Raw genomic sequence first — 21324 nt, 5'->3', positions numbered from 1 at the left:
TTCCCCTCCCTCTTTTTGCAAAGGGGATTTGTGGCAGCAGATTTACTGGAGAATTAGCAACACTTACAATCCAGGAGCTTGATTTATGAAGAGAGGCTGAAAGAGCCAAATATCTGAACTAGGTATTGCTGGTATAAATCTTGCCATCTTATCCTTTTATCCTGGCTGCCCCCTGCTGAGATCCATGGGGGGGATTTCCCTGATATAGGAGCAGCAGTACTGATGAGAGACCCTCAGTTTTGTGATCCTTATTAGCAGAACATCCTGTGCATGGGATCTGTAACTGGTCCCTGCCCCAAGGATGTCACAGCACAGATTAGACTTTGCACGTGCTGGTGTAGCAAGAAGGTATGTGCAGATCTATGCAAAATCTATGCAATGGGAGAGGAGCACTCGCTGTGCATAGGAATCCAGCCTGAGTGAGGGGCCTTTGCTGCCTAGGACAGCAGGTGCATGACTGCATGGCTGTGGGCACACAGGCAGAATAGGAGGAACTGTTGGAGTTGGGAATGCTGGCAGGCTGAGCTTGGGTGCAGGGGCTGCATCTCCTCCTGGTGCCATTGCATGGGTGTGCATTTTGGGCAGGATCCCTCAAATACAGACTAGAGAAGAATTCCTCCCTTTGCTGTACGCTGCTATTCACGAAGACAAGACGCTTTCTTCTCTGCCCCAATAAAATATATCCATGCCTTACTTGCAAGCAAGCTGAAAGCTTCAGTTGGGGACTTGTCCTTCCCTCCTTTGAAGTGACACCTGCCCCAGAGCAGAGCTTTCCAGCAAAGAAATGCTCTCCCACCCTCTACCTCTGGGGGAGGATGGACCGGCTGACCCGTGGCTGTTTGTGTTGTGGAGCTCTCAGCAGGCACCCGGCTCAGTGCAAGAATGCTGCAGCCTGCAGACTTTTTAATTCCTTTGGGATTTGTGTTGCCCACCTGCTCTTCAAAGGCGGAGGGCGAGGTCTGTGTCAGAGGCATGCAGAGACTCATGAGGGCCAAGCTTCTGCTTCTAATTTCACTTTCAAACCTTTCCTCCTCCTCATCCCAAGAGTTCTGTATTCAGAGGGAGCAGCCAAGGGATAGGGCACTCTGCTTCCTAGGAACAGAAGCAAATGCCATTAAGGTCAGACACTGCACTCTGCCTGCCAAGGAGCTGGCAACCAGCACTGCCAGCAGCAAGGTGACACCTCCAGGCACTGCCACCAGCTCAGAGCAGGGCAACTGGCAGCTCCTGGAGCACTCTCATGGAGCTCCAGCTGGTGATACACCCCAAAAGCCAGTCTCCATCCTGGCTCCTTTCTCGTCTCCTATCAGAGAGGGGAAGGACAGAAGGGGTCCTTGCTGCAGGGCGAGGCGGAGTGGCTGCAGGCAATGAGCTGGGGCTGCAGGCAATAGATGCTCTGGGCCCGCAGAGCCATCACACTGTGCCTTTTCTTAGCTCCAAATCTCTTTGCTGCTGTGGCTCTCCCGGCTGGGATGGGCTCCACGTGCACAGCACAGCCCCCTGGGCACGGCACTGGGTGCAACTGCAGGAGCCACGGAGGGCAGGGCAGGAGCTGAGAGCGTGCGGGCTGATCAAACACATCATGGAAAGAGCTGGCCAAATCTGGGCTTGTTTAACCTGCTGCCAACACAGAGCAGATCCCTGTGCCCACAGCATTTGCTGCATTAACAGTGACATTAAAAGGAGCAGCAGTCAGGCTGCCGAATACCAGCACTTTACTTTAAGCTCCCTTTGAGCCACTTTGGCTTCACCTTCCGTAGCTGGCAGATGTCTGCAGATCTTATTATTCTGGTTACCAAGCGCAGAGCTAGTTTGGTTAGAAACTCATGTGAAGTGGTACATCAAACATTGGCAGCGGCCCAGGGCTATTTCCAGAGTGCTGCACGGGAGCGGAGCGCAGCACTGCTGCCTGCACTGGGTTGGGTCACTCCAAACAAGAGGAGAGCCATCTGCCTGATGGAAATCACCCACCAAACACCCCAAATGTTTAATCTAAATGGAAAGAAAGTATTGGTTCCATGCCTGGCTGCTGCTCCGTGATGAAAGTGAAGGAGTGTGGGCACAGGATGGCTGCTCAGAGGGATGATGGAGCTGAGGCCATCAGCAGATCCATCGTGGCAGTCAGGCAGGACCAGCTCGTGTCTCCCTCCTCCTCTTGTCTCCCCAGCATTTATTGCATTGGCCATCAAGAAGGAACCTGAACTCTGAAAGGAGAATGGATTGAAGCAGCTAAGTCTTTGCTGGACTTTGTAGACTGTCATTCTGCCTTTGCCAAGGCTAAAAGTCCTCTTTGGGGTAGGATATTTTTCATCACTGAACTACTCTCCTGGCATCAGCCTCTTCTATTTCCAAAGGGGAGAGATTAGTAGGAAGTTACAAACCCACATTCAGTGCATGCTGCTGCGTGCAGCTGGCAGCTTAGCCCTAGCAATGCAATCACTGGTTCCCAACTTCTGCCTCCTCCCCTTCCCCAAGTTATCTGCACTATTAGGAAAGGCATTTATTACCAATATATTTATGCCAAAAACGTAGGGCTATAGATCTGACCTCACTTCTTCAAGGTGCTTTCTTCCTACAGATAAGCTCTAGGGCAACACAAAGCTAAATGCAAGTTGGGTCAAAGGGAATTTAACTGCAAAAAGGTGCACCCAGCCAAACAGCCCCACTGAAGGCACTGCCCTGGTGACGAGATGTTGGTGAGGGCCATCAGCCAGACTTGATACCAGGAGGCTGGAGAATGTGACGGACATGGGAGTGGACCTGCAGGGCTGACTGGTGTTGATAGTGGGGAGAATTATATCAAATCCTTCTGAAATATCTGAGCTGACTGACGGTAGAAACCTCCACCTCCTTCTCTTCTTCCTGCCTGCGTGTTTGGCAAGCCCAGCTGGACATTGGAGATGTGAAAGGGAGAAGGTGTGAGATAGATGCAGGTGTGTGGTGTGAGGCTGAGGCAGAGCTCGGCCTCAAGGAGCATCCAGCATGGCAGCATCCAACACCACAGCCCCTAGCATTGCAGCACCCAGCACCATAACTACCCTGTCCTTTCCCATGCTCCATCTCAGCAAGTGAGCATCTAAGGGTTTCAGGGGAGAGGTGACAGCTTCCCCACATGTCCCTCAGAGATGTGAGCCCTTTTGTTGCATTGCCCCAGGGCTTCCATGGCACCTGCAGTCAGAGCTGTGTGGGAGCTGGAAGCAGTGGTTCAGAGCAGATGAAGTCAAGACCTTGTCCTGGTGTCGCAACCAAACCCTTGCACCTGTGCTTGCTGTCTGTGGCCAGACTCTCCTTCCTGGGGTAGGGGAGAGCAGCTTTTTACAGCCCGTTCTTGGGCAATGCAGCTGGGAGAGAGATGTTTCTAACAAAGATCCAGCCAGGATTTGGAAGGGGCCAGACCTCTGACCTCCACTAACAGTCAGCAGAAGATCTGTGTGTGCACATGCTTGTGCAAGGAGAAGGGGGATGGAAAGGGGGTAGAAAAAAGGAGGAAACAGTATTTCCAGAGCACCGATTTTTTTCTCTGTAAATTATAGATGGGCATTCCTTGAATGCCATACTCCCATACTGGGATGAGTTTGGGCCCTTACCCTGTGCACAACACAGCTCCAGATCACGTTGTTCTCTCTCTCACCAAATTCTGATTCCTACTGACTGGACTGGAGTCCCATTGCTGGGCTGTGCCAGTACAGGAAAGCAGCGTTACGCCAATGGGTCCTATCAACACTCACCAGAAACCTCAATGTGACTTTTCCCAAACAAAGCTATCACCAGCACGGGGACAGGAGATAAGAGCCCAGAAAGTGCACTTGTGAGATGAACGCTGGGAGGAAAAGTCTGTGCTTGGCAAACACGAAGTGGTTTGAGATCAGCAGGGCAGGGAGCAGCCAGGTGTGTCCTGGTGGGACTCAGCTGTGACCTGGCACAACACCCATCACCCACATCCCAGTCTCGGAGTGATGTGGTCCTGCTTCACTTGTTGCTTGCACAAGGTATCACATCACAGCTGCATCCCCAGTGCTTCCCGAGCTGTCCAAGATGCCAGGCTCAGTGGGCTCATCCACGGGGCCAATGACACATTTCTCAGCACCACCCACTCCAGCCAGCACACAGAGAAATGGATTTCCTGAAGCCTCAGCTTGTATTGGGCACTGAGCCGTGGGAGCTTTGCTCTTGGAGCTCTTCCCCAGCCCCGTGCTTTATTTCCATGCCCATACTGGATCAGAGCTCTGTTGCCTTTGAGGCAACAACGTGCTGTTGTTCTGCTTTCCTTCTCGCATGCATTGCATTGTTTCACTGTCCCTGTGGTCTTACCCATAAGCACCAGGACAGCTGGTTCTGCCTTTGTTCAGGGCGAAATCACACGGCTGGTTCTCTTTAATTCCAAAATCTCAAAGGTTTAACCTGCTGTTTGATCTAAGGCAAGGCCAGTGATAAGCCAAGTCAAGAACTTGACTCTGTCCGAGACGCTGACATCATCAGCTTGTTTGTTTAAGATGGAATTTAATCATGGGGATATTTTCCCCTCTGTTCTTGCCTTGTTTATTATTATTCCTGATTGCCAGCACATTTGCTCAGCGGGAGAAATTCATTAAAGAGTTGTGGTATAATCGGCTGATTGAGTCTGTCTGATGGCAGGCAGGCTGCTGGGCAGTGATGGAGCCGAGAAATAAAGCTGGGAGACCAAAACTGATGGGTTTGTCATTCTTAGAAGCTTGTTGTGTGGTTTGGACTTGGAGTAGAAAATGTTTATGAGGGAGAATAGGAAATTTAAAGCAGAGGAGTGGGGCTGGGACCTGGAACAAGGCTGTGAAGCTGGGACAGGATCTTCTCGACATGAGAAGAGCAGAGGGGTTTTTGCTGTGGGGAGTGGAGAAGAACCTTGAACATTGCTTGTTCTCAGCCTGCACCAAACCTCCAGAAGACAGAAATCAGTCTCTCTGGGAAGGGCAACCCTGGTAGGAAGGGATGCAGAGCTGGCAGTGGATGTGTGCCTGCAGAGGGCAGTGGCTGCAGTGCCTGTGGATGCAGGAGGACTGAGGGCCTGCTATAGGGACATCACCAGGCCCTCAGAGCCATCCAGAGTGGGGGCTCCTGGGCGTCCCACGAGCCATGGCAGTGTGGAGCAGAGCCCGGATTCCCAAGCGCAGCACTGCTGGTGCTGGTTTACAACAAGGTGCCCTCGGTGCCACTGTGATTCCTAAGACAACAGTGGGGTTGATGACCTCCCTCTCTTAACCCATTAGCATTATGATTCTGCTGACCTAAATTCCCCCAAAGTTTCGGCTGCATGCATCACATGTTCCTTCCTGCTCTGTGCTGCTCACGCCCTCCAACCCAGGGAGGGATCCGCACGGCGCTGGCAGAGTCGCTCCTACACAGGAACGTTTGCTCATCCTGGATGTGTGCTGACTTCAGTGGTACCTGGAAGCAGTGAGGAAAGAGGGGAGGGAGGATTCAGATCGCTCCACGCGGCCTTGGCAACCTGGATGTTGTTTCTTGATCCACGCTCCTGTCTGAATCACCTGCTTTTTCCACCCCCTCTTTTGCTCCTGTGTTGGGCAACGACCCACTTACATCACTGCTGTGCCACAGATCATTACCAATACCCCAATCCACGCCTGACCACTTCCTCTCTCCACCCTCAGACTTCCCAACTTGTAACGTTTCTCCCCTCTACCCAGTCATGGTAAAATGAGGGCTTTCTGAAGTTCCTCAGCTTCTTTGGTAAGACCCAGATACTGCTCGGGACTAGTCCATCAGGATGCTTCAGCAACATCATCACTGAAACAAATTAGCAACAGTTATCTTTCCGTGCATCGCTTCCTAGAATAGATCCAGGACAACCTAACAGCCTCTCAAGGCAAAGGGGACTTAGGAAGGCTGCTGAATGTGATTGAGTGCAGTGGGCAGCAAAACAGGGACACTTTGGATGGGAACAAGACTTCATCACAGCACCGGTGTCTGCTGTATAGGAGCATGCGGTGCAGCTGTGCCAACCCTGTTGGCAGGTGGGGAAACTGAGGCACGAGATGGCTCAAGTGACCTGCCTAAGGCAAAAAGGGCAGAACTGAGTCTAACACCTGTGCAGGGTGGGCTCTGTCCCCTTCACACAGCATCCCTCGTTAGCATCACCTCAAAGTAGCTGGGGAAGGCTCATGGGGAGCAGCAGTCCCCAGTGCTGGAGAAGCCACTCCCAGCGCCTGCCTCTGCGCATAGGGAAACTATTTAGGGTGGAGATGTTCTGGGAGGGCTCCCAGACGCTGGAGGTGTCCGGTCTGTTATACTGCAGGTGGGGACAGCTCCAGTCACATTCTTGGCTTTGCTTGTTGTTTTTTTTTTTTTGGGAAACATTTAAATGATCCAGAGATGAGCCACGCCAGACCCCGCTATGCCATCGAACGCCCTGCGTACTCAGTCAGCCTCTTTGATGAAGAGTTTGAGAAGAAAAGCAGAAGTTATCCCGTTGGGGAAAAGTTGAAAAACCTTTTCAGGTAACACAGAATCCTATCTCTACTCATGGGGCAAAACTACAGCAGAGCTGGTCTGGAATTGGGTTATTATTTGGACCTGGGGACATAGTTCAGATTTTAATCCTGGGAAACCTCCGCGGTCTTTGATGAATGAAAAGCATGGGAAAAACACACGTGGTGCAGAAGCAAGTGGAGCAGGATGCTGTTCTCACTGCCTCAGCTGCTACACTGTAAGGCACAGAAGCAGAAAGGTTTGCACCAATTGCTTTGGGGATTTGAGTTGCTGTTTTCCAAATTTTACTAATAATGAAAAAAGCGTAAATGGCGATACAGGTATGAGCAAGTAGACTATTTCTTTAAGCTTTCCAGCTGGGATTTCCTTCTGTCAGCTCCTGTACTCGCTTCCATTAAAGAAAGATGAATAATCCTGCTGATTGTTGTCCTGGAAATCTCACTCTGCTCCCTGGAAGAGTGAAGGCAGTGGTACAGGGAAGGAACGCACACATGCTGGCAGGCAGAGGTGTGAGAAGCTGCATGTGTCAGCTCAGAAACAGTGTTCTTTCTGACATACTTTGGGTTTTTTGACCAAACACCTGCAGAAGTTCATCTTTGTCTCTGCACAACTGCCCCGTCAATCTCTGAGCTGTGTCACACCTTTTGTACTAGAAATAAAGACTCAAGATATTGGGCAGCCAAACCCTTCAGAGCTGTGAAGCGCTGGGGACTTCCCAGGACTTCCCACAATAATCCTCCATGGCACAGCCAGCTGCTAACTGCAAGAGCCTTGCACTTGCATGGAAGGGCTGTGCCCAAAACACTGGGCATAGGATTTGGTATCGGGGAAAGGCTGAGACATTGCTCAGAAAGTCCTTCCTTGCTTCCTTGTTTCCTTCCTTGCTCATGTCCCTGATTACTTCCTTCCTTCTCTACTTCTTTGCATATTTTGTCTCCTCCAGATGTTCAGCTTCCAGATTCAAGCTCATTCTCTTCAGCCTGTTCCCAATACTTGTATGGCTTCCCAAGTATAAAATCAAGGAGTACATTTTGCCTGATGTTCTCGGTGGGGTCAGTGCGGGGACAATCCAAGTGCCACAAGGTGAGAAGCAACAGCTTTCCCTATCACTGAGAGGGGATAGCACAGAGGATGCGCAGTCTGTCGGGGTTACCTCCGTTACTGCTGGCACATGCAAACCCAAGCTCTCCCTCCTATTTGGTTGTCCCTGTATGTTCCTCTGGAACCCTTCCCCTTCCAGCTCTGCCTGGAAAGCATCACCCACACTGGCCATATAGTGCTTAGCTCTGGGACTGTCAGCATCCTCAGGACCAGGAATAGAGCACGAGCAGGGCAGGGGCTGCTCGGACCAGGCTGACCTGCACCTTCCCCTTGTGTTCCCCAGGGATGGCTTTTGCACTGCTGGCCAACCTGCCTCCTGTCAACGGGCTCTACTCCTCCTTCTTCCCTTTGATAACATACCTCTTCCTTGGCGGTATCCACCAGATGGTCCCAGGTGAGTCTGCAGAGCAGTTCTCTGCACAGGGTAGCTAAGTACCAACTGGATGGGAATACTCAGTGTGTCCTGGAGTAGCAATGTTTGGGCAGGCTTGGCTTATGGTGTCCATGATCCCCTGATGGGCTGAGTGACTCGTTCAGGACAGCCTAACCTGTCCAAGTGCTTTTCAGGGCAGGACACTCTCCAGAACAAACTACTGACATCACTGTGTTGTGCCAAAGGTACTTTTGCAGTCATCAGCATTATTGTTGGCAACGTCTGCCATGAGCTGGCTCCAGAGTCGGACTTCCAGTACTTCAACCACACTACCAATGAGACAAGCGTGAATACCACAGCCATGGAAGCAGCCAGACTGGAGATCTCTGCCACGCTAGCCTGCCTGACTGCCATCATACAAGTAAGGACTCTTCACTGCCTCTGCTGTGTGCCCCGTCCAAAGCTGACCCCCAGGGATTCATCCTCCCTGGAGCAGAGGCGAGGGCTGGGAGCAGACGCTGGAAGTGGCCCTACTGGGGCTGGCCCATTTCTAATAACTCCTTGTCTGTCCTACCCTAGCTGTGCCTGGGATTCGTGCAGTTTGGCTTTGTTGCTATCTACCTGTCAGAGTCTTTCATCAGGGGCTTCATGACAGCAGCAGGGCTGCAGATCCTCATCTCCGTGCTCAAGTACGTCTTCGGCTTGACAGTCCCGTCTTACACCGGGCCCTTAGCTATCGTCTATGTAAGTGGGTGCTTGGACAGGGTCCTTCCCTGTACCTCCTCCCCACCACACTGCAGGCACCACTGTTACTGTGCTGGGGAAACTGGGACTGGGAGAAGGGGAAAGGCTGGAGGGAGGGGGAACGCAGCTGGCTGCACACCTGCAGTGCTGCCCCATCACGTCTCAGGGTGTTTGCAGGTGATTCCATAATGAGTACTGTCCACTGTGCTGTCCATTGGGTCTGGAGTCCCATGACACCTTCTCCTCTTCTCTCCCCTTTAGACATTCATTGATATTTGCAAAGGTCTGCCCAAAACCAACGTGGCCTCCCTGGTCTATGCCCTGATCAGTGCTGTGCTTCTGATTGTTGTCAAGGAACTCAACCTGAAGTACATGAAAAAGATCCGGATGCCCATTCCCATGGAGATCATCATTGTAAGTGACACATGAGCTGTCCCTCAGACCTCCAGGAGACAGACCTTCTCTCCCATCTCAGTCCTGGGATGCCCAATTCTGCTCTGAAGGGGACTTTGGAGGAGTATAGCATGTCCATGCTCAGTGCAGTACTCTGGAGTCTGAAATTGGGCCATCCTCATGGAGGATACCCTTGAAACACAGCTCATCCCTGTTGGGCTGCAACTGCATCCTGGTAATGCCAAACATGAGAAACAAAATTCCTGCATGGGACATTCCCTTCTGTTCCAGTCTGAATTTGGAGCTAATTTTCTACCATCAGCCTCAGGAACACCACTTAATGCTTCTGAGAGAGCTCACCTTCTTTCTGCTTATTGCTCTTTTACTCTCTGCATTTGCAGGTAATAGTTGCAACTGCAATCTCTGGCAGCTTTAAGATGCCTGAAAAGTACAATATGCCAGTGGTTGGGAAGATCAGCATGGGGTAAGCATGTGTGCATGTCTGACTCACCATCCAAATAATTTCCCTTCCTCCTCCTTATTCCGCATCCTGGAAAACCCCTCTCTGCTCTACAACAATCCCCTTTCAGAACTTCCAGGCAGATTTGCTGTGCCCTGTTCCACCATGCCACCATCCCCTAACCCTGCCCACAGCTTAGACACCATTCCTAAAAACACATCCCTGCCTCCAATGCCAGCATCCCAACCACCTCTTTCCTCTGTTCTGAATGCAGGTTCCCAGAGCCCACCCTGCCCCTGGTGAGCAAGTGGAAGGACATGATTGGCACAGCCTTCTCACTCGCCATCGTGAGCTACGTGATCAACCTGGCCATGGGGAGGACGCTTGCAGCCAAGCATGGCTATGATGTGGACCCCAACCAGGTAAAGCTTGCTCTGGAGAGATGCAGGAATGTTCCCCTGGCTCTCAGCGTGAAAGGAAGACCTTGCTGCATGAATGGGAAGCTTGCAAATGCAAGCTGTGGCTGCTCAAAATGTACGTGCTTCTCCCACGCACGTGGCAGCCTGCCAGGCAGAGGCCGAAAGGACATGGCAGATCCATTTCCTACAGGTGGGAGAGGCACTGTCAAAAGGAAGAAAAGACATAGCTTCAGCTCACTGCTTTGCTTTCCCTCCAGAGCTGAGACTTCAGCCCCAGGTTGTGGCCCAGATGGCATTTTTTGCAGGTTGTTGAAGCACGGTGAAGCACATGTGTTTCTTATAGAGCAGACGAGGGCCTGGATTCCTGGTGTGTCACCTAGATACTGTGAGAGGCAGGACATTAAATAATCCTCTCCTGTCATCACTGGCACCAGTGGTAGCTTTCAGTAAGAGCCACGCATACCACACGAAGCCCTGCCCTCAGTGTGTCAACAACTGACAACATGTTTGTATGGCATGGTGCTTCCAGGCTGCCCTGCCACAGTGGCTGGAACCCATCTCAGCTCTTCTTGAAAGGAAAGGCTCTGGGATACACTGTAGAGAATAGGAGCTGGGGGCTGTGTTTCTCTTCTCAAACATCTTTACAGGGCAGGACTGGAGCTGCTTACTGAGATGACTGTCTTCCTCCTTCTCCACAGGAAATGCTGGCCCTGGGCTGCAGTAACTTCTTTGGATCCTTCTTCAAAATCCACGTCATCTGCTGCGCTCTCTCTGTTACTCTCGCTGTGGATGGGGCAGGAGGGAAATCACAAGTTAGTACTCCCACATGTTCAATGCAAATCCCTGCAGAGGTGCATGCTGCCAGAATGACATCACTGCAGGCTTGAAAAAGCTCCATGTAGGAGTTCTTCACATTGCTAATACAATTTAAATACAAAATTTACTCCACCAACCCCATTTTTTCCCTGCACGGTTCATTGGACCCATCACAGACGTAGGGCTGTCAATGTGTGCTCCCACTCTGGCTGCTCAGACTGAGCAGAGCAGAGCAGAGCTCCCACATGAGGGAAGCTTTGGGCTGTCTGTGAGAAGTGGGAAATTTTAGCCTGCTTCTCAGAGGCAATGGCTGCTCACACAGTCCTGCAGTGCCCAGCTCCAGTGTTGGCTGAAGCAGTTGGAGAGCAAGGACCAGGAGGTGGTTCAGGAAGACTCTGATGTTTAATGAAATGTTTTTTTTCCTTTCTACAGGTGGCAAGTTTCTTTGTGGCATTGGTGGTTATGGTGACCATGCTTTCTCTGGGAATTTATCTTGAGCCTCTTCCAAAGGTAAGGTGAACAAATGTGCAAAAAGTGCAGCAGCAGCATCTCAACCTCTCCATGCTGGAGAATGCTCAGCCTTGCTTCAGAGAACTCATCAAGCCTTGCTTGATGCAAACCATTGCACAGCATGATTTGCTATGGGCTGGGGTCCTGTCTGTAGGAAACAATGATCTTTTAAACCATCATGCTCCAAACATGATCTTTGTGATCTTCTGCTGGCGGGCTGGGAAAGCATCTGCTGTGAAATGTGGCACACGCTCAGCACCGTGCACAGGGTAACACCATGCCCTCCCCTCCACAGTCCGTCCTGGGAGCCCTCATCGCTGTCAACCTGAAGAACTCCCTCAAGCAGCTGGCTGACCCCTTCTACCTGTGGAAGAAGAGCAAGCTGGACTGCGTGAGTGCCTGGGGGTGCGTGGGGAGACCCCTGGATCCCTCCTGGGGAAAGTGGGTTTTGCTCCACTGCTGTGCTCCATCCACTTCTGAGTGGTCCGGAGCCGTGGCCTGGCCACATATCATGGAGGCTGAACTATTACCTGCTCTTTTTAAATGCCAATCATCGGCAGGAGCCTGTTTGCCCAGAACTAGCCAAACCGGCCCTGCTCAATATCTAGGAGTCATGACTTAAAAACTCACACAATAGCCCTCCAGGGTGAGGAGAGCCCTTCGCAGCGATAAGGACTCCAGGCACTGGTTGATGTATAAACCCAAGGGGGTGGCGTGAGGGGGAGCGAGAACGGAATTTGGAAATGTCTGACATAAAAAGACAGTGTTTGAACAGGGCTCCCAGGGCTGAGTGGTGTGCGTGGACACCGAGCCAATATCCTGTCGGGACCCGGTGCACTGCCTTATCGCAGACATCGCGAGTCCAAAGGGGCTGAACTGAGTCATCAACAGCTTTCCCAAAACGCTGTTCAAACAGAGATGGGTGAGCAGTCCCAGCTGAGCTCTGTGATGTGTGGTGAAGGCACTCTGTCCAGCACAGAGCTCCCAGTAGGCACAAGCTGCCTTCAGTGCAAAGAGAGTGAGGACAAAGCAAATGCCATTGGGGTGAACTGCGCTCCACTGACCTTAATCTTCCTGGAATTTGAACTAGATTCAATGCCCTTCCTGTCCCAAACTGGGGAATACCACTTCTGGGTGTTGTCAGCCCATTGGTGTCCATTACCTCAGGTCCGGTCGTGTTTTGGTGCTAATCACACAGATTGCTCCATAGGCACACTCCTGTGTCCAGTCCAGATGGAGAGAATTCCCATGTAAAGGCATCATTCTTAATCTGATATTGAGATGCTGAAATTATCAAAATCACCCTGATTTGACTAAGATCAAAGTTAACTCCTCATAGTCTTGAAGATGAGCTTATAATCCCCTGATAATAATTCTCACAAGGCACGTTTATAGAGGACTAATTTCATGTGGATGGAGATGCTCACGTGCTAATATATAAAAATGACAGATGACAGGACTGTGAGCTGAGAGGTGGAGCAGGTTTTGCTATGCCCTGTCACACCTTGTCATCAGATCTGCTCTGTGCTCAGGTCATTTACAGCAGGCTCTCAGGTGGTTTGCAGATCGATGCTCATTCCTTCCAAACGCCCTGAATGACAGCAGGAGCTTTCCCGGGGGTGGGAGTGCTGCTGAGCAGCAGATGGTCTGATCTGCAGGAGCCTTTTCTTGAGACTTTTTGAGCTGAATGAGTGACGGAGGGTCATGCAGCTATGAAGAATTACACTGGTTGCTTTACAGCTGAAAAGCTGGGGCTTCTGGCTAGCTTCCCAGCAGCGACGCTTCACACGAAAACATGCAATAAGCAGTGTAATTAGAATAGCTGCAGCATTCTTTTGATCCTCAGCTGTGCTGTTCTTTGGGTCCCGAATATCAGCACAAGCCATTTTCCATCCCTCGCTGTGCTCCAGCCCGGGCACAGCAGAATAACCATGCCTTGCCCTTCTCTTTCTGCAGCTGGTCTGGCTGGTGAGCTTTCTGGCTGCCTTCTTCCTGAGCCTGCCCTACGGAGTCGCAGTGGGTGTGGGATTTTCCGTGCTGGTCGTGGTTTTCCATACCCAGTTGTAAGTACCACCATAGCTCCAAAAACCTAAAGAGAAGGAAACATCTCCCAGCTGCAGAATAATAAGCAGTAGGTTATTTTCATAAGCAACCTCTGGCCTGTGTTTCGAAGGAACGTGCAATGTGAGCCTGGGGGAGTGCAGGTGTCCTCCTCAGCCCCTGGAATGTGCAAACAGGAATGGCAGACGCTAATTTACTGCCTGCATTCCCACTCCTGTGCACGGTTAGCGATGTGCACATCCCAAGGCAGGGGGATGTCAGAAGGTATTCACCTCAGCCAGAAAAGCTACCTGCATAGTTCCCAGCAGTGCTGCTCATAGAAAGAGCCCCATGTATGTGTAGAGAAGCGCTATTTTTAATCCACAAAGCCCTTCATTAACACCTCCCAGACTGGGAGCTCAGGTAAAGCCAGTTGGCCCCTGGGGTGGGGAGCCCTGCCAGGAGCAGGCTTGCAGCCAAGCATGGGATCCAGCTGAAGTGCTGCCTGGCTGCTCTGCAGCCTTGTGCTGGGTCTTTCCCTGGTGAGCAAGGCAGTCCTGTGGGTTGGCTGTGTTCTGCCAGCATCCAAACAGGCTCTGCAGGGCTGAAATCTGAGCATGTTCCTAAAGTGGTGCTTCAAATCCTGGTGATGGGTACAAAGAGAAGCAGTTTTCTTCTTCTGTAAGATCTTCTCTAACTCTGGTTGGATTTTTCTCCCAGCCGGAACGGTTCTGCACTCGGCCAAGTAACATCCATGGACATCTACAAGAACCCCAAAGCTTACAACAAGGTAAGCAGGAGTTAAAATATCCTCAGAGAGGAAGCTGTTCTTTGCCTTTGGTGCCCAATGTGACCAGGAGGCCCAAGCCCAGGTTTCTGTCCCAGTGAGGTTGTTTGCTGTTTGTTTCAGGGCTGCCCTTCACCTTGGCTTTCCCAATTATCCGCTGCCCAAAGCCCCGACCACTCTGCACCCCACGCAGCCCCACCACATCTGGTTTGAGCTCTCCTCTCTCTTGCAGGTACACGAACTCAACGGCATTAAAATTGTGACCTACTGCTCGCCACTGTATTTTGCCAACTCAGAGATATTCCGCGAGAAGATTATAGCCAAGGTGAGCAATGCCCTGAGAAATTCCTGCTTGCAGCCAATCCCAAATAGCCCTTGCTCTCTCCTGTCTTGCCAGGCTGAGATAATTAATCCAAGGATCATCATGCTCTTGTAGATCAAGAGACATACTCTTCTGCCCTTTTCTCTCTGATCTGTTCTTAGATCTCACTTTAGAGGTTATATTTGCATCTTGGCAAGTCTCCTCCTCCAGGCTCTGCCAAAGCAGTTGCCCTACTGCACGTGTCTCTCCATGCACGTGCCCACCCTGCGTTGCAGGACATGGTGCTGCTGTCTGGTTGCCACCACTGTCACCTCCTGTGCACAACTGCTGCTGCTGTCCTCTTGTGCTGCATGCCACAGGCCAGGAAAGCTCGGGGGGATCCCTGATTCTGGGGCTGAAGAGGCTTTTTCAGAGAAAATCTCTTTTCTGCAGACTGGAGTGGATCCTGGGAAAGTGTACTTAGCCAGGAAGAAATACGTGAAATGGCAGGAGAAGGGGACAGCACAACCATCAACAAAGCCACCAAAATTCTTACTGAGGCAGAACAAGGTAACTCAGTTTGGGTGCTAGTGTTGCTGAACAAAACTCCCCAGGTCTCCATCAGAGAGCTCCTCTCAATGTATGATTTTCTGTACGGTCTTCCCAGTCACATTTACCACTACTTGCACTCTTTCCTTCCCACCCACAGTTCCATTTCTCCCAGTAGTCAAAACGTTTATGTGCAGGACAACTGGAAATGGCTGGAAGCAGGAAAAATGTAGAGATAGCAAGTTTGGAATGACAGCAAGAAAGTTTCTTTTGCTAGAATGTGGACTTGCCCTAAGGATGTACCTATGTCAGCATTTCAGCTCAAATCCTTCCATTGTGAAGCACATTTCCAGTCATCCTTTCTCAGTGTCTGAAAAGATCCTGCATTACTTCAGTGCAAAAAAGAAAGCGTTTCTTGGCTCACAAAGAGCAGCAGTCCTGCCTGTCTGCTTACCTCTGCTTTCCCATAGACCTTATCATTGCAAGAGCTCCAGAAAGACTTCGAAAGCACCTCTCCAACGGACACCAACAACAACCAGACGACTGCTAACGGCGCCAGCATCTCTTACATCACGTTCTGCCCTCCTGCCAACGGCACCAGGCAGGTACACACCTCCAGCGAGCTGGGCAGCACCACCACTCTACAAGGAAGCACCTTCAGGGACATGTCAACTGCAGATGGTGACCCCATGGCCACGGCACCGCCCTACGTCAGCTTCCACACCATCATCCTGGACATGAGTGGGGTGTGCTTTGTTGACCTCATGGGCACAAAAGCACTGGGCAAGGTGAGTCCTCTGCTACGAACACAGCCAGGCTCCTTACCACCCAAGTACTTTCCACTCCCTTGTGCAGTTTAGATAAAGATGTTTACCCTCCTCAATCGGAGGTTTGTGTGAGTTTCTCCTTCAGCATTCCCAGGACACGTGTAAAGCCTTGGATAAAAGACTTAATGTATAAACACAAAGCCAGAGCAGCAGTGTTATTAATCCTTTCTCTGCCCTCTCATCCCTTCTAGCTGTGTTCCAGCTATCAGAAGATTGGGATTAAAGTGTTCTTGGCAAACGTGCATGGTAAGAATCCATGAAGAGCACATTTCCATGTGCATTTTCTCCATTTTGGGGCTTTTTTGTTTTCTTCATGCAAACTTTGCTAGCTGTCATCCCTTCGTAGGACTAAATCAGAACAGATGAAAGAGTAGAACAGATGAAAGAACAGAAGAAACAAAGGAGAAACACTGTTCTCTGTCTGCATAATAGGTTCTTTCGTTTGGGAAGTGGTATTACTGGAAAATCTCTGCCTTTAGCACATAGAAAAATAGACTGGCAATAGGATAATTCAGCAAACTGCATTCTGGGCTTGCCCTACCTCAGAGAGCCGCCATCAGCCATGTTGCTTTTGAAGGCTTCCTTCTTTGCTCTCACCCTGCTTCACGCACCTTTCTTTTCCCCAGCCCAGGTGTACAACGACATTAGCACAGGTGGTGTTTTTGAAGAAGGAGGCCTGGACAGAAAACACATCTTCCTGACCATCCACGATGCTGTTTTGTTCGCACTGGCAAATATCAAAGAAGTCGTCCACCCACCCATCTTAGAAGAGGTACATTTGCTCCCCATTTCCTTTCTCTCCACCTCACAGTACTGTACTGTTAAGTCCATACACTGTGCCAGCACAAAGGAAGAACAAAATCTCACTAATGCACATAGTAAACGTTCTAGTTTATCTTAAGCGGTAAAGATCTAAATCCAACAAACTATTTCGTATCCGAATTTTCATGTACGAGCCAAGCACCTGCTGATTGAATTGCATTAAATGGAAGTAAGAAGTGTAAATGTTTTCTGCAAGGCCCAAGCTGGGAGATGAATGTTGTCCCAGCTGGTAGAGGCCCATAGAGCAGTGCCAGGTCTGTGCTCTCTGTTTGGCGTTGGCTGGAGCATGCAACTGCTCTCAAGAGCAGAATATGGCCACTGCAAAAGGAGGCAAAGCAAATGCACCTGCCCTTGAACATCCATGAATGCTTCCCTTGGTAGGAAGAGAAAAGGTCAAAGCAGGAATATGGCACATGCTGACAACAGAGGGTCAGATAGGTTATTTCCCAAACATACATTGGTTTATTGCATAATAACCAGGGCTAGAACCAGGGCAGTTTTACTCAGTTATCTCATAAGAATAAGTTTACGTGTGCCTTATCTCTGCAGTGATATGGAAGTGCTAGCTCAGTCAGTGATGATAAACAGCTGCAACAAGATTCCACCTGTGCCCTTTCTGCTTGGGCACTTCCTTTTGGGCACGCGTGGGCTACTCATTTCTTTCACTGTGTTTGTCCCTGAACTCTCTTAATTCATGAATTTGATTCTTTCCTTCCCAGAGGCCGAATCAGACAGAACTCTCCATCTACGATGAGTCTGTGGATGAAAGCAGCTCGGAGTTCACAAACTTGGAGGAGGTCAGTCCTAGTGCCTTGGGTCACTTCTTCACCTGTGGGCAGGAGGGAGACCAGGTGGGACATTCTACCTTGAATCAGGAGGCAGTTCCCCAGGAGGAGGCATTGCCTGATGCTGACCCCCTTATTATAAGAAGGAGGCCAGGGAAGGGCTGGGGCTTTAGCTGACATTTCTCTGTGTGATTGAAACACTTGCTTTGTGCTCTGCCATGGCACCAGCCCTAACTCAGCACGCCTTGTGTGCCCTCTAGGAGATGTTTGGAAGCATGTTCCATTCAGAGACACAGACAGCGCTGTGAGCCTCGTGCTGATAAACCCTCCTGGACAGCCTCCTCTCTCCCATCCCATCATGAAGAGCTGCACTCCTTCCCAGGAATACAAAGAGTTTGCAAAGCAAGAGGTCATCACACCTCTTGAACTGGTAAATTTCTCCTCCTGCTCTGCTTCTGGTGCTCAGAGAAATGGCCTCTGGAGCAGACAACAGAACACCACGGAGCAGGAACTCAGGAAATGCCACCTATTAATCACAGAAGAGAAGCAAGCTCACCTGATGGCAGATGCCTCAGCACATGGGATGATCAGTTGGTTTTGCCACATGCTTGCCTTTGTCTCACACAGTCACAATCTTCTGCCCACAGAGGCATTACATCATTTGGGCAACCCCCTTCTTTCTCTTCCTTCCTTCTTCTTTTCCCAATGAAATGAAATTAAGCAAATATTGCGAGCCTCTCACGGCTTTGAATCACAAGCAAAAACAGCTTTTGCAAGGTCCAGCCTGTAAGGTAATGTTGTTTCAAAATGTGCACTGACTGTCGGGGTGCCTGCACTGCAGGTGCCAACCTTTGTGTTCCCCCACATTTCTCCATGCCCCTGCACTGCTCTCTGTGTGACCCAGAAACCATAGCTTCCAATCAGTGCTGTGTTTCTCACACCCTAAACACCCTGGTGCAGTATCTCAGGAGGGCTATTTTCCAGATTATATTTTTACTTATTAATAGGACTAGCTTATAATTGGGAGTATGAATTCCCTGTCAAGGTGTGCTGTGTGTGCACGCTGGTCTGCCTGCCCAGTAAGTCAGTATGTGTTCAGAAGAACTCAGGCTGTAGTTAAAATCCCTCCTGACATTTTTAGGCATCTTCCTTCTGTCTGAACCGGGCTGCAGATAAAATTTTTAGACTGTGCATGTCATGAAAGCATTAATTCCAAGGGTGTTCTGCCTCTCTTTCCATCTTGTTGACTGCAGTATCTAAATGATTCAGCCTGGTACGTGGATTAGTGTTTTGTGGAGATATATATACATCTATATATATTTTTTCCGAAGTCGTTTTGACCACAAAAAGCAAATGCAGGGACAGCGAGGAATCTCTTTCTTGTAAAGTCCTGGATCCAGGGCAGCAAGTTGAAAATTTCAGCCCATTTTGTATCTGCAACTGTAACACCTGCACTATGGAGGGCTTCCGATGACGAGCTCTCAAATGGTCACTCAGGCAGCAAGGGAACACTCTTTTTTATAGGTGATATTTCTGTAACAATTCTCTACTGCGTATTTGACGATTTTCATTAAAATTCATCTCAGATTGATAATACCAGGACCATCTACCTCTCAGGCAAACAAGCCTGACGCTCTAACCAGAGATAGACAGATGAGATCTTAATCATTTCTAGAAATCTGGCATTCTTTTATATTTGAGAGATGCTTATAACAAGTGCTATTTTAATTTCCCTTTCTGACATCTTCCCTTCTTACCCAGTGCTGATATTGTGACAGAAATGACAAGATAACAATCTAAAGCCTGAAAAAATCTAAGCAGAAGCCAGGAGTTAAAGGGACCCTTCTTCAGTGCATTTCAACCTCAAATATGGCTTAGATGAAAGTAAGGCCATAGAAAATTTAGTATGTCTTCAGTTGCAACGAATGCAGCTTTTTCTGTTTGATTTTCAAATCCTCCTACAAAGTATTTCCAGCACTGGGATAAAGACAAGAGTCAACAAGCAAAACTGAACAGTCTGTTATACTTCCATGAATGGAAAAAAAAAAAAAAAAAGAAAGTAGCCTTAATAATCAAAGCAAATTATATTTTTAAAGCTCATTTTGATTTTATTGCTCCACGACTTTAAAAAGATAAACAAGCTTTAGCATACAATTTCAAGGGACATACTGAGTTGATTCATTAACACATTGCTGGAAGGCCTTCTGGGCAGAAAAAGCAGAGCTTCCCTATTGCTGCCAGATGTCCCATTTTTAAGGAAAATAGAGCTTCATGTACCATCAGAGCTAGACAACCATTACAGGTAATCACATCACGACCTGCCACTTTGGTTTTATGTAACATCTCATTAAACTAAGCCACCATTTCTCTACCTCAGTTTCGGATTATGTGGTGCACGAGAGTAATAACACCAAAGAAAGTTATTTTCCCAAAAGAAAAAAGCCACCTACTAATAGTTATTACTTATTTTGATCAGAGACAGCAGTGCTTTTTCCAGAACTGTGTTTTGTTGTACAAGCTGAAAACAAGAGCTGAATTGTCTTATCTTTGAGGGTGATTACTCACGCTGTTTTGCTACTGCCTGAGAGTTCCTTTTATTCACTCATTTGAAAAAAAAAAAAAGAAATTGGTGCAATGGTACACGAAGCTATTCTACAGTAAGCAGTCAGTATTTTGTATCTCTGAGGTCGCTTTGCTTCAAACAAGGAAAATTGCAGTTTCCAGTTCCTCGTTCATGTTTAGTTGGAGGAGGCTGATTCCTCAGGATCTGCCAGACCTCACACAGGAAACCTCAGAGCAACAGGCTGTGCATGAAGAATAGATTTTGTTTCCTACAACATAACAGATGGGATCTCAAGGGAGACTCCTTGCAATATGAGCACTGGCATACAGTGATGACAGCCCAGGAAAAATGATTCCTCCTTTTGGTAGCCACAGGTTACTTCTGGTGACAACGTGGACAGATAGAACCACTGGAAGCTCAACAATGTCTTCATTTCCGTGTCCTGGTCAGGAGAGTGAGGGTAACTCCAATTTATACTGGGGTAGAAAATCTTAAATTCAGTGTCCTTTTATTGCTGATGGTATGTAACAGCTCTGAAGCCTCCCCCGATAAACTCATGATGTATAACCAGCTCAGAATGTTTGTAATTTATTTAATTTAATATTGGTTTTGTTCTTTTTTCTTTTTCTTTTTTTTTTCTTTTTTATAATAAAGAATGTCTGAACAATCACTCGCTTCTGCTGCTGCTTTGAGGCTTTCTGGTAGCTCCCAGCTGGCATTTAGCACCTCAGAAACATTGATGCTATGGGATAAAACAATGCAACCCTTCAGCACAACGCTGCTGTAAAGAAGGAACATGTTTTCCATCATGCTCCATGGTGAAACCAGACAGGAGGTATGTGTTCTAATGCTGGGAAGAGCGAGGGGGAACATTGGGAGACACATATGGAAGGAAAAAATGTTGTGAGAGTCAAGGAGATGTGGCTGGGGTGGATTGTGGAGCTGCTGGAAGCTGAGAGGCTGAACCTCTTGAGGTCTGAACCTCCTGAGGGCCTGAATCCCCTCAGCATGAGGCCTGCTGCTGCCAGACATCTCCGCTGCCACAGCGCGGCTTACTCCCCCACAAAGACACCCGTTTTTCACCACATCACTCTGTCACATTGCCAGCAGCCCCGTGGCACAGCTCACTCCTGGATAAAAAGCTCAATTTTCAGCGAGCGCACACACAGGAGAAAAGCACTTCCCTCCACGCCAACAGCACACAACTACAACTCCCAAGATACCTCACGCAGAGGGCGGGACCGCGCCTCCCATTGGCCAACTCCTCGAGCAGCCGCGAGGCGATTGGTCCGCGGCCACGTCCGTCCGCCTCCTAGCGAGAGCGGGAGGCAGTGGCGGTCGAAGTCCGCCG

General features: G+C 49.4%; 1 protein-coding gene across 2 annotated transcripts; it reads left to right on the top strand.

Moving 5' to 3' along the window:
• Window positions 1-32: 32 nt before the first annotated feature.
• SLC26A9 (solute carrier family 26 member 9) lies at window positions 33-19465 on the top strand. Of its 2 annotated transcripts, XM_010724197.2 has the most exons (21): window positions 33-2295; window positions 6365-6491; window positions 7427-7566; window positions 7868-7978; window positions 8203-8378; window positions 8537-8701; window positions 8963-9115; window positions 9496-9578; window positions 9829-9976; window positions 10672-10785; window positions 11222-11299; window positions 11595-11690; window positions 13256-13362; window positions 14060-14129; window positions 14359-14451; window positions 14881-14997; window positions 15447-15764; window positions 15995-16049; window positions 16430-16575; window positions 17345-17422; window positions 17671-19465. In XM_010724197.2, exons 2-21 carry the CDS (start codon window positions 6367-6369, stop codon window positions 17716-17718), a joined length of 2421 nt encoding a protein of 806 aa, XP_010722499.1. In that variant the 5' UTR covers window positions 33-2295; window positions 6365-6366; the 3' UTR covers window positions 17719-19465. The 2 variants fall into 2 exon arrangements, with proteins under 2 accessions (XP_010722499.1, XP_010722498.1); XM_010724196.2 differs by having other exon boundaries at window positions 33-6491.
• The last annotated feature ends 1859 nt before the right edge of the window (window positions 19466-21324 follow it).

The sequence above is a fragment of the Meleagris gallopavo genome, chromosome 28, assembly GCF_000146605.3.
Source record: "Meleagris gallopavo isolate NT-WF06-2002-E0010 breed Aviagen turkey brand Nicholas breeding stock chromosome 28, Turkey_5.1, whole genome shotgun sequence".
Classification (NCBI taxonomy): domain Eukaryota; kingdom Metazoa; phylum Chordata; class Aves; order Galliformes; family Phasianidae; genus Meleagris; species Meleagris gallopavo.
This window is presented reverse-complemented; position numbering and strand designations above follow the sequence as displayed.